The sequence below is a fragment of the Caretta caretta genome, chromosome 4, assembly GCF_965140235.1.
Source record: "Caretta caretta isolate rCarCar2 chromosome 4, rCarCar1.hap1, whole genome shotgun sequence".
In the NCBI taxonomy this organism is placed as follows: domain Eukaryota; kingdom Metazoa; phylum Chordata; order Testudines; family Cheloniidae; genus Caretta; species Caretta caretta.
The window spans coordinates 146,134,956-146,148,106 of NC_134209.1; the positions used below are offsets into that span (position 1 = coordinate 146,134,956).

Here is a 13,151-nt window from a genome sequence, read left to right on the forward strand (position 1 = left end):
ACCCTAAGTCTAGTGTGTGTTTAGAGATACTGAGATTGCGTCAAGGTGTGTGCACTGGATACACCTATCACTGCCAGTGCATGCCAGGTAATAGGTGCTTTAGGAACACACAGATACTGTATCAGCAGGGTTTATGCAAATTCTTTATAATCCTTGGTTCATTGATTCCATTCAGGTGGACAATCCTGATTGCCTGATGGGGACAGGAGGGAAGTTTTACCCCACAGTGTGCTGGCTGGAACCCTGAGGCATTCGTTGCATTACCCTGAAGCATTTTTTAGTGGGCACATCCCACCTGACCAAAATCCTGCAATTGTGGATGATAGGCATTGGTGGCCTTTGTGCCTTCCTGTTGGCAATATCCCCCGCTGATCTTACTGCCATGACAGGGAATATAGTGGGAAGTCATCTTTTCCTTCATTCAGATCCTCACACAGTGCCAAGTAAAACTATATTTGGACTCTGTTAACTCAGTACAAACGTTTGCTGTGTCAAATGATAGTTGAGGTCAGCTGCATTTAATACTGTAAACCTGCCTTTTAAATAATCTATGGTTGAGAATGAATGGGAAGGATTGAGATTGTCACATATCCCTGGTTGTCTAGAGCCAGACCCAGCTCCCATTGAAGCCACTGGAAAGACTCCCAGGGATTTCAGTGGGAGCTGGATCAGACACCTACCAATCACTGAACTCCTGCGGTTCAGATGCAGGGCCTAATTCTCCTTTCACACTAGTGTTATTCTACTGAAGTCAATGGAGTTGCACTGAAGTAAAGTCAGAGGAGAATTGGTCCCATTTGGTGTTCCCAGGTTCAGCTGCCCCAGTGTTGGGGAGGGGAAGGAATAAAAGGACATTGGAGGTTATCTTGTGCTTTGTTACTTTCAGTGCCACCGACCGTAGAGCACACCTCCACCAAGCATTCCGTGAAAGCCCCTACATCAGAGCCAGATGGCGGAAAGGGCACTAATCCAAACAGTCTGAATGCTAGCTCTCCAATGACCGTACCTAGCATGGCACCTGGGCCTACTACCACGCAAGCCACAGAGCTCCCTCCTCACACCACTGTCAGCTTGCTGGGTAATGAAACCCATACCATGAGGACAACTGTGCCTGCACCTGGGTCCACCTCCAGTCCACCCAGCACGACGTCTTCTGCTGCACAAACCGCTTCACAAGACATAAAGACAGTGCCTGCAATGGGGAACATCACTGTGGCAGTAACTTCTCCAGAAACCATTGTCACTTCAGGTATGGCAAGGACACTTTTCATTCCTTCCTCTTCTTCCCTGTGCTCCAGGCCCCTCGCCCCTTTAATACTGGCTTTATTCTTTTTTCTGTTTGCTGAGAACATTTGGAAACCAGAAGTAAACTTTTTAGGGCCAGCTCCCCAGCTGGTGTAGACTGGCCCCTCTCCATTGAAATGAATGGAGCAAAGTTGACTTACACCAGCTGATGATCTGGCCCTTATACTTAGAAGACAGGGAAATGAAACCCAGGCTGTGTCCAGGGAAGAACAATGGTATGTGGCTAAGGCACAGGACTGGGATGCCAGGAGTCCTGATTTCTAGTCCCATTTCTGCCACAGGTTTTGGGCCAGTCACATCACCACTATCTCTTTCCTCATCTGTCTGGTGATACCCAGTCCCAAGGGTTGCGAAGTCATTCTTTAAAAGAACACATAAGCAAGAAAAAAAACTCACTGGGATCCTGCTCAGCTGAAGTGCTTTAGTGGTCCAAAGGGCAGATATTATCACTCTGTATTTGTATTTTGATAGCACCTAAGGACCCAGTCAGGGAGCAGGGACTCCTCATACTGGGCATCATACAAACACATATGAAAAACACGGTCCCTGCCCCAAAGAGCTGATGATCTAGGTCACCGTTCTGAATGGGATCCAAGAAGGAATTGCCCAGGAAAGGGATCAGGGCCCCCTAACAGTAGGTACTGAACAAGTGAATAACACAATGGCGGTCCCTGCTCCAGAGAACTTACAGTAAAGGCCACTTTTATAAATGTGGCCCTTGATTTCTGTGCCGCAGATTCTTTGTGTAACCTGAGAGACTGTGTGGTTCAGTGGCTAAGGCACTGGCCTGGGGGGCAAAAGACCTGAATTCTATTCCTAGCTCTAACCTGCTGTGTAATCTTGGGATCATTTCGTTCATCTGTGCTTCAGTTTCACATCTGTATAATGAAGAGAATACTTCCTGTTGGGAGAGATTCTCAGTCCTGTTATGCTGTGGGTCTGACTAGATGGCCATAGTTGTCCTTTCTGGTGTTAAAATCTATGATTATGTAAAAAGGGGGAAATCACTCTGCCACACAAGAGGGTTTCAAGCGCTTTGTGATCCACAGATGGAAAGGGCTGTAGAAGTGCTGGGGATTGGAATAACAATGTCTGGTGAAAGGAGTAAGGGTTCAGTCACTGACACTCATTATGGTTTGTTTTGCTTTCTCTAGGTGAGCCGTCAAAAGGCCCAGGTAAGCGCTTACCATTAGACACTCACTCTCTATCCTAGGGCCTGACTGGTTTTAATTGAACCCTTGTTTCGATCGTTCTTCATATTAAGGTACCATTAATATATATTTTATAAAGGGTTAATAAATGACTGATAAATGTTATATGCATGTTACAGACACAAGTAGCATGTGTTATCAATTGTTATAAGCGCCTCACTAAAAAGTGTTTAGAGCGGATCATAAGCCATGGTTATAAGCAGCCTGATGGACTCAATAACAATCAATTAACTACATCTAGTAGTTTATCAACTCTTTGTAAACTATTTATAAATGGATTTGTATGGTGAAGTGTGAGCCTTGTTTCTGAATGGTTGGTTCTACCTTTTTTTACTCAAGCTTCCTCACTGGTCCCAGGTGTCTGCCTTGCCATTCCCAGGAGGGAAGTGGGTCCGTGGAAGGAGATGGGGGTGGGCTTTTTCCCTAGCATGAATGTTCAAAAGAAGCTGGCTTTGTAAAAGCTGGAAACTCTGAGAGAAATGCACTTTAAATCTCCAAAGCCCTTTCCATTTATTTTTAGGCTTTGAACTTTGTGTTCAGTGAATGATTTGGTTCTTTTATGTTTTGGAAGCAGTACCTGTTCATCCCTCGCCTCCTTTTCCTCTCCCCACCTCCTCCAGCCCATATGCCATGTGCATGTCACAAAGTTTTAAGGAAGACAATTGTTTTATGCTGCTGCTGACTTATCAGGAGATACTACAAGTAAGAAAAACACAAACAAGGATCACAGAAGTTAGAGGCTGAGAGAGACCTATTAGGTCACATCTGGTCCATCCCCTGCCAGTCCATAGCTGTTCCCTATAGTGCTTTGTCTTACAAGTGTGTGTCTTGCAGGGTAGCCATTCCTGGAATTCTTGGACCCAGCTTCTTTATTGGATCAGGTCTTCATCTGATAAAAATTGGCATCACCCCATTAAAGGCAATGGAACTATTCTGATTTACACCAGCTGAGGATCTGACCCATAGTCTTTAGACGCATGCATGAATGCACGCACATGGCCACTGTTCTCTGTTGCACTGGTGTAGAATTATGCCCAGTGGGTAGCTACATGCAGTCACATTCTTAGGGGGCTCTTGTCTTTCTCACTGAGCCTTGGATGGTGCAAACAGAACTCAGATTTTACATAGCAGCAGCCCCCACTTCAGAGTCTGCTCAGCCTGACTGTGATCTCTGGATTCATCTTTCTGTCTGGCAGCACTTTTTGCTTCCTCCTTCACTAGGCAAAGCTAATGGGACAAGTACAGGACTCTCTCTTAAAGGGGGCAATTTGCTTATGTGCTGAGACCCCAGTGTGAGGTTAAGTGGCAATAAAAGTGAACAGGGTTCTCAGTGCTACAAGCCAGCATGTATTAGAATGTAATAAAAAGCTTGAATTCCATTTGAAAATGGTATTTGTCATACTTCCACTGTTTACAAACAAGTGATTTCTTTGCCTTAAGAATTTCCTCAGTCTTGTGCTAGTTTTACTCCTGTTCTGTTTGCCACTGCATATTATATTTTTATACAAAATAACCTTGAGTTCTTCTCAGTTTATTTTTTATAGTCCATTTCAGTAGCCATTGAAACCTTTGTCTGCCCATCCTTCCTGGACCTGATGAGTGGTCTGTTTCTAGCAGTACCAGCCCCAACTGCTCAAAAATCATGAGTCAGGTCTCAAAAACAAGATCAGTTTAAATATCATGAGATTTGGGGGAAAAAAAGTTGCAGTTATTTTATTTGGTTTCTGAGACATTAGGGCTCACTCAGCTCATGTTTTCAAATTTTTCTCCACAACCAGAACAGCTAAAAATGTACTTTTTTTTATTGAAATGAAAGCTGAGGTTCTCATGTAATCACAGCACTCCAGGAGATAGGGAGTCAAAAGAAGAACCAAATACTGTGAAGGAGGCACTAAAAACACAGGGGTTAATTGTGTCACAATATTGTTCGGTCTCAATTTCTAACACCCCTCCCCCCCCCCCCCCCCAGTTCTTCTTACAATTTGTATTTCTGTGTGGCTAAGATATTCATGTTTTGTCCTTTTTTGTTGTGCAGGTGATTCTGATCCGGACAGAAGAGGTGAGAAGTTCACATCTTATTGCCATGTTATGTCCGTATACTGTGTATTCCTCTGCTAAGCGTCACCAGCGGTGCTTTGGGTTTTTTTAATAGTGTTTGAAAGAACAGAATGCGTTCTTAGGGGCAGGATATCGAAAGTGCTCAGGGGCCAGTTTTTCAAGAGCTCATCACCTATTATTGGACTAGATGAGCTCAGCTTCCATTTAGATATCCAAGTAAGGTCCAGATTTTCAGAAGTATTCAGCCACCCAGAAGCTCCCCATGTGACCATTCTGATCAGATTTTTGAAAGTGCTTTCTGCCTAATGATATCTTAAACACAAAAAAGAAGCTTCCAAGAAGTGGAAGACTGGACAAATGACCAGGGAAGAGTGTAAAAATATTGCTCGGGCATGCAGGAGTGAAATCAGGAAGGCCAAATCACACTTGGAGTTGCAGCTAGCAAGGGATGTTAAGAGTAACAAGAAGGGTTTCTTCAGGTATGTTAGCAACAAGAAGAAGGTCAAGGAAAGTGTGGGCCCCTTACTGAATGGGAGAGGCAACCTAGTGACAGAGGATATGGAAAAAGCTAATGTACTCAATGCTTTTTTTGCCTCTGTCTTCATGAACAAGGTCAGCTCCCAGACTATTGCACTGGGCAGCACAGTATGGGGAGGAGGTGAGCAGCCCTCTGTGGAGAAAGAAGTGGTTCGGAACTATTTAGAAAAGCTGGACAAGCACAAGTCCATGGGGCCAGATGCACTGCATCTGAGGGTTCTAAAGGAGTTGGCGGATGTGATTGCAGAGCCATTGGCCATTATCTTTGAAAACTCATGGTGATCAGGGGAGATCCCGGATGACTGGAAAAAGGCTAATGTAGTGCCCATCTTTAAAAAAAGGGAAGGAGGAGGATCTGGGGAACTACAGGCCAGTCAGCCTCACCTGAAATCATGGAGCAGGTCCTCAAGGAATCAATTTTGAAACCCTTAGAGGAAAGGAAAGTGATCAGGAACAGTCAGCATGGATTCACCAAGGGCAAGCCATGCCTGACTAACCTAATTGCCTTCTATGACGAGATAACTGGCTCTGTGGATGAGGGGAAAGCAGTGGACGTGTTATTCCTTGACTTTAGCAAAGTTTTTGATACGGTCTCTCACAGTATACTTGCAAGCAAGTTAAAGAAGTATGGGCTGGATGAATGGACTATCAGGTGGATAGCTAGCTAGCGAGATTGTCATGCTCAACGGGTGGTGATCAATGGCTCCATGTCTGTTTGGCAGCCGGTATCAAGTGGAGTGCCCCTAAGGTCGGTCCTGGGGCCAGATTTGTTCAATATCTTTATTAATGATCTGCAGGATGGCGTGGATTGCACCCTAAGCAAGTTTGCAATTGACACTAAACTGAGAGGAATGGTAGATATGCTGGAGGATAGGGATAGGATACAGAGGGACCTAGACAAATTAGAGGATTGGGCCAAAAGAAATCTGATGAGGTTCAACAAGGACAAGTGCAGAGTCCTGCACTTAGGACGGAAGAATCCCATGCACCTCTACAGACTAGAGACCAAGTGGCTAGGCAGCAGTTCTGCAAAAAAGGACTTAGGGATTACAGTGGACGAGAAGCTGGTTATGAGTCAGTGTGCCCTTGTTGCCAAGAAGGCTAACGGCATTTTGGGCTGTATAAGTAGGAGCATGGCCAGCAGATCGAGGGATGTGATCATTCCCCTCTCTTCAGCATTGGTGAGGCCTCATCTGGAGTATTGTGTTCAGTTTTGGGCTCCACACTACAAGAAGGATGTGGAAAAGTTGGAAAGAGTCCAGCAGAGGGCAACAAAAATGATTAGGGGACTGGAACACATGACTTATGAGGAGAGGCTGAGGGAACTGGGGATATTTAGTCTGCGGAAGAGAAGAATGAGGGGGGATTTGATAGCTGCTTTCAACTACCTGAAAGGGGTTCTAAAGACTCATAGACATTAAGGTCAGAAGGGACCATTATGATCATCTAGTCTGACCTTCTGCACAATACAGGCCACAGAATCTCAGCCACACACTCCTGCAATAAACCTCTCACCTATGTCTGAGCTAGTGAAGTCCTCAAATCATGGTTTAAAGACTTCAAGGTGCAGAGAATCCTCCAGCAAGTGACCTGTGCCCCATACTGCAGAGAAAGGCGAAAAGCCCCCAGGGCCTCCTCCAATCTGCCCTGGAGGAAAATTCCTTCCCGACCCCAAATATGGCAATCAGCTGAACCCTGAGCATGTGGGCAAGATTCACCATCTAGATACCCAGGAAAGAATTCTCTGTAGTAACTCAGATCCCACCCCATCTAACATCCCATCACAGGCCATTGGGCCTATTTACCATGAATAGTTAAAGATCAATCAATTGCCAAAATCATGTTATCCCATCATACCATCTCCTCCATAAACTTATCAAGCTTAATCTTGAAGCCAAATAGGTCTTTTGCCCCCACTGCTTCCCTTGGAAGGCTGTTCCAGAACTTCACTCCTCTGATGGTTAGAAACCTTCATCTAATTTCAAGTCTAAACTTCCTGATGGCCAGTTTATATCCATTTGTTCTTGTGTCCACTTTGGTACTGAGCTTAAATAATTCCTCTCCCTCCCCAGTATTTGTCCCTCTGATATATTTATAGAGAGCATGGATTGATCTAGACTGTTCTCAGTGGTAGCAGATGACAGAACAAGGAGTAATGGTCTCAAGTTGCAGTGAGGGAGGTTTAGGGTGGATATTAGGAAAAACTTTTTCACTAGGAGGGTGGTGAAGCACTGGAATGCGTTACCTAGGGAGGTGGTGGAATCTCCTTCCATACTGGTTTTTTAAGGTCAGGCTTGACAAAGTCCTGGCTGGGATGATTTAGTTGGGGATTCGTCCTGCTTTGAGCAGGGGATTGGACTAGATGACCTCCTGAGGTCACTTCCAGCCCTGATATTCTATGATTCTAATGTGTTTGGGCTCTGTAGAAAATCTGGCCCCTGCCTGGCACCTGTGGATGTTAAATTCTTTTGAAAAAAGTGCTTCTATTGGGGGTGCCAAACTCTTTTAAAAAATCTGGCATTAGAATCTCCATAGATCTGGGTAAATAATTTGTATCTATGAGAGCTATTTGAAGAATTTACCTCTCCTTTTCTGCTTGGGAATTGCCTGTTAATCATGATTTCCCCTAATGTGTTCATTTTTCAAAGTATTTGCCAAATAATTCCTGTGAATAATTCTTGTTCATGAGCAGATCTGCCAGCAAATAATCAAAATTCCAGCTGTTTTGATTATAATGATAGGTCATTTGGTCTGTTTCTGTCATGTGATTAGTTGAGTTTAGTTTAGACACTCAGGTTTCCCTCTGGAATATTTGCAATTACAAATTAATTCAGAAATATAGGAATTGCCAGACCGGAGCAGACCATTGGTCTTTTTTGTTTGGTTTTCTGTACTTTGAAATTAGCTTTCTGCAGATATTTTAGCAATACTCTGTTCAGTGTTTCAACTAGATTAGGTTACAAGGTGCTCCAGTTAATTTGGTTAGATTTGCAACTCTCATGATTCTATGCACAGTGTAAATAACTAGTTAGATACTCTGTTTCTGCAAATGTTCGTGTCAATAAACATGTTTGCTAGAACATTCTCAGAAAGTGAAAACAAAAGGGATACAGGCCAAGTGAATTCATTTTAAAATTTGGCTGTACACCTATGGAAACTTTCTGCACAGTTCCCCTACCTCCAGCACAGCATGTGTATTGTTCAGTGCTCTCTCACACCTGCAGATGCTGAAACAAAAAATTGCAAAAATGTGATTTACTTTTTATCTCTGCTGCTGTTAGTTTATTTTTTGCACTTCACTGGCTTGGATAGTTAAACTAAGCTGGTCAAGTTCATTTCCTGGTTCTTAGGGACCAGTGAAAGGTGTTGATGTTTTCAGTAATGCAAGGGGGATATTTAAAGGAACACCCACGTTTTTTGAGTTGCGCTTTTTTTGTTTTGTTTTTTTTAAGTGTCATGAACTTTTGTTCCCATTCGATACAACAAAACGTTTTTATTGCCTGAACCTAATTTTTTTGCCCTCTGTGAGGTTGCACTAGGGTACCTGAGAGCAGAATTTTATTCTGTGAACCAGATCTTCTGTTGGTGTAACTCACTGTAACTCCATTGAAGTCAGTGAGTTACACTGATTTATACCTGCTGCAGATCAGCCTCATATTTTCATTCTGATTTTACTCTTCTTTGTGTCCAGATACTCTAGTGTGGTGCCTGAACCTGCATTATTTACTCATGCAAGAGCTCCCCTTGGACCTGGTTTGGTTTCTTTTACAATGATGTGTACATTAAATAGTTCCATTGACTTCAGCGATGTTATGACACTGTGAAACCATGACAGAGATTAAAATCAGGCTCATTAGCTGACTTCATCAGGACTGGTTGCTGCAGGATCAGGCCTGTTATGAATAGAGCATCTTAAAAATTACACTGGAGTTTTCCTTTAAATGTAAGGAGCATTGTGAGCAAACATTATGAAGAGTTTATAGGGAAGTGAAGGCTTTGAGCAAATATAGTTTGTCTTCTTTTAAGTCAGGGCAAATGCCCTTTGGGAGCTACTTACTTTAAAAAAATGTATCTAGTATCGGGAAGAGGGAAATTGCTGGTACGCTTGTAAATAAATTGGTTAGTCTCTAAGGTGCCACAAGTACTCCTTTTCTTCTTGTAAAGAAAGTTACAGCAATATCTTTAACAATATCTTTAATACACTTCAAAACTTATCCCCCTTAACAAATTTCTAGTGGTGTCTCTAATGCAAGCAAGATAAAGGAGCTTTCACTGAAAGTGAGTGAAAATGTTCTGTATTTTTTTTCCCCCCGTGATCATTAAACTTTCAAGAGGAGTGGTGAAAGATGGTAAATGTCAGAGAATAAATCACACTTTGGCTACTTATTATTTAGGGCTGTTATATAAAAAACAAATAACCCTTTAATTTTACTTATACACTCTGTGTGTGTGTGTGTGTCTCTCTCTCTCTCTCTCTCTCTTTCATATGTACACCTATAGCAGTTTCTGTGTAAGATATGTTCCTAGAAACCTGAAAGAATTTGGTTTCTCTGTTCGTTTTTTAATCCTCAGATGGCTGTAGTTTGGAATTCCGAGTGCTACTGTAAGATTCATTACTGCAGAACATAGGGAGAGTTGAGCTTGATGGATTATGCCAGAGAATTAATGCCTCTTTGTTCTTTGATTTGTTTCTTTAAATATGGTATTTTCAGAATGAAAATGTGTATATCATACCAGATCTTGGTTTTATAGCATTTTCACTACATTGCACACAACAGGGCCATTCAGAACTTCCTCAGGATTAGACCCGGAACCACCTGTTCCAAAAGCAGTTAATCTAGAGGAGAATCTCCTTTAGGTGAAAGCAATATAGGGACTATGATACAAAGTTGATCAGTTCTGATTCCATCCAGCAGAAGATAGTGTGTGTGGGGCGGGAGGGGTGCATTTGTAGACACATGTGCGTGCATGCACACACACACATACCAGTTCGTTACAATATGTACAAAGATAGATATATTATCCAGTAGTTGGGGCAAAGGACTGGAAGTCAAAATTCCTGAGTTCTTCAGGAGATCAGTTCATGTCTGGCTCACTGTGTCAGCTAGATGTATAAATTTTAAGGTCAGAAATGACCATATTATCAAGGTTTACCTCCTGTATAACACCAAACAAGTCATTTCCTCTTGTAACTCCTGTATTGAGCCCAGTAACTTGAGTTTGATTAAACCGTATCTTCTGGAAAGACATCCAGTCTTCAGATAAAGACAAGAGATGGAAAAGCCTCTGTGCCTCCATTTTCCCATCTGTAGAATGGAAATACATCTCTACTGTATAAGGGTGTACTGAGGCTTAAATAACACAAGTAAAGTGCTTTGAGATCTTGGGATGAGAAGCATTATATAATTGCAAAATATTGTTTTTCATAGATATTGCTGAATTTTATTAAAAATTCCTAGTAATTCAGAATTTACAGGAGGCCCATTATAGTAAGCAACCTCCAAATTTATTCCTGTACCCTGGGGCTGACGATCTAAGATGATAAGCAACATGTAAACAGTTTGGGAGAAATATGCAATAACAAATATAGTATCTTACAGTATATGTTGGTACTCTTTGGTTGTTGTGAGTATCAGCCTATTCCAGTTGCCCCTCAGCTGCTTGCTCCTCACCTCTAGTTTCTTGTAGGTATCTCAGCAGAGGTGAGCATTGAGAAATATGGAGGAGAAGGAATCAGTTCAGGGAGGACATTATGTACATATAGGGAGACATGGGGAAACAGTGCTTCATCCATTAGACCACACTCCCATCTCACTGTCGATTTCCTGGTACTGTAAATATAGAGATTAGGCCTGATCCAAATGCTGTTGGCTATGGGGAAGTTCCGCTTCAGATCCCAACTATGCAGCATGCACGTACCTATTAGGGCTGTCAAGCGATTAAAAAATTAATTGTGATTAATTGCACTGTTAATAATATAATACCATTTATTTAAATATTTTTGGATGTTTTCTGTGTTTTCAAATACATTGATTTCAGTTACAACACAGAGTACAAAGTGTACAGTGCTCACTTTACATTTATTTTTTATTGCAAGTGTTTGTATTGTAAAAAGACAAAAGAAATAGTATTTTTCAATTCACCAAAGACAAGTATTGTAATGCAATCTCTTCATCATGAAAGTTGAACTTACAAATATAGAATTATGTACAAAAATACTGCGTTCAAAAATAAAACAATGTAAAATTTTAGAGCTTGCAAGTCCACTCAGTCCTACTTCTTGTTCAGCCAGACAAGTTTTACATTTGCAGGGGATAATGCTGCCTGTTTCTTGTTTACAATGTCACCTGAAATTGAGAACAGACATTCTCATGTCACTGTTTTAGCCGGTCTCACAAGATATTTGTGCCAGATGCGCTAAAGATTCATATGTCCCTGCATGCTTCAACCACCATTCCAGGGACATGTGTCAATGTTGATGACAGGTTCTGCTTGAAAACCATCCAAAGCAGTGCGGACCAGGGCATGTTCATTTTCATCATCTGAGTCAGACGCCACCAGTAGATGGTTGATTTTCTTTGTTGGTGGTTCTGGTTCTGTAGTTTACATGTCGGAGTGTTGCTCTTTTAAGACTCCTGAAAGCATGCTCCCTACCTTATCCCTCTCAGATTTTGGAAGGCACTTCAGATTCTTAAATCTTGTGTTGAGTGCTGTAGCTATCTTTAGAAATCTCACTTTGGTACCTTCTTTGAGTTCTGTGAAATCTGCAGTGAAAGTGTTCTTAAAATGAACAACATGTGCTGGGTCATCATCCGAGACTGCTATAACATGAAATATTTGGCAAAATGTGGGTAAAAAAGCATCAACTGTCATCAGCATGGAAGCATGTCCTCTGGAATGGTGGCCGAAGTATGAAGATGCATATGAATGTTTATCATATCTGGCATGTAAATACCTTGCAATGCCAGCTACAAAAGTGCTATGCAAATGCCTGTTCTCACTTTCTGGTGACACTGTAAATAAGAAGAGGGCAACATTATCTCCTGTAAATGTAAACAAACTTGTTTGTCTTAGCAATTGGCTGAACAAGAAGTAGGACTGAGTGGACTTGTAGCCTCTGAAGTTTTACGTTTTGTTTTTGAGTGCAGTTATGTAACAATCTACATTTGTAAGTTGCACTTTCAGGACAAAGAGATTGCACGACAGTACTTGTATGAGGTGAATTGAAAAATACTATTTCTTCTGTTTATCATTTTTACAGTGCAAATATTTGTAATCAAAATATACACTTTGATTTCAATTACAACACAGAATACAAGATATATATGAAAAGGTAGAAAAACATTCAAAATATTTAATTTCCATTGGTAGTCTCCTGTTTAACAGTGCAATTAAAACTGCGATTAATCACAATTAATTTTTTAGAGTTAATCACGTGAGTTAGTTGCAATTAATCGACAGCCCTAATACCTATATGTAAATCTTATTTTTGTGTGCATGCTCATGTGCTGCAGGATCATGATACAGCCTGGGAAAGGCAGATCATCAGGAGAGCAGTCCAGGAAGGAGCTAGGAACATCTGGCATGGAGCCAATGGAGAGATGAGGCCGGTAATGGGTGGAGGGAAGTAGTTGGGAGGTCATGTGGCTTGTGGTTGGAAAGAAAGTAATGTGTGTGATGGCTTATGGCAGGGAGTTGGGAGCAAGGAAGGAGAAAAGAAGAGAAGCTGGTTATGAGTCCCTCTGTATACTACTTAGAACAGTGATCCACAAACTTTTTCACGCCCCTCTGGGAGCCATGGTCAGGGGCCAGGGCTGGGAGCAGGGCAGGGGCTGCAGTTAGGAACAAGGCTGCGGTCATGGCTTGAGCTGCAGCCAGGAGCTCGGAGACATGGCTGGGGCAGGGCTGGAGCAGAGCTGGGGGCAGAGCAGGGCTGGGTGGTGCTCCCTCCCCACCCCTAATAGGGGCTGACCAGGGCCCCGCTGTGCTCCCCTGAACATTCCTCCATGGCCCCTCTAGGGGGGCGTGCCCCACAGCTTG

The 13,151-nt window shown here is 42.4% G+C and overlaps 1 protein-coding gene across 3 annotated transcripts in view; it reads left to right on the forward strand.

Annotated features, from left to right (window-relative positions):
* Window positions 1–13,151, forward strand: part of PTPRA (protein tyrosine phosphatase receptor type A) — a 262,183-nt gene that overhangs the window by 195,679 nt on the left and 53,353 nt on the right. For all 3 annotated transcript variants that reach the window (XM_048846355.2, XM_048846354.2, XM_048846356.2), the window contains 3 exons: window positions 887–1,249; window positions 2,460–2,480; window positions 4,552–4,575. In XM_048846355.2, coding sequence (XP_048702312.2) covers window positions 887–1,249; window positions 2,460–2,480; window positions 4,552–4,575 — 408 coding nt within the window. The remainder of the gene's footprint in view (window positions 1–886; window positions 1,250–2,459; window positions 2,481–4,551; window positions 4,576–13,151) is intronic.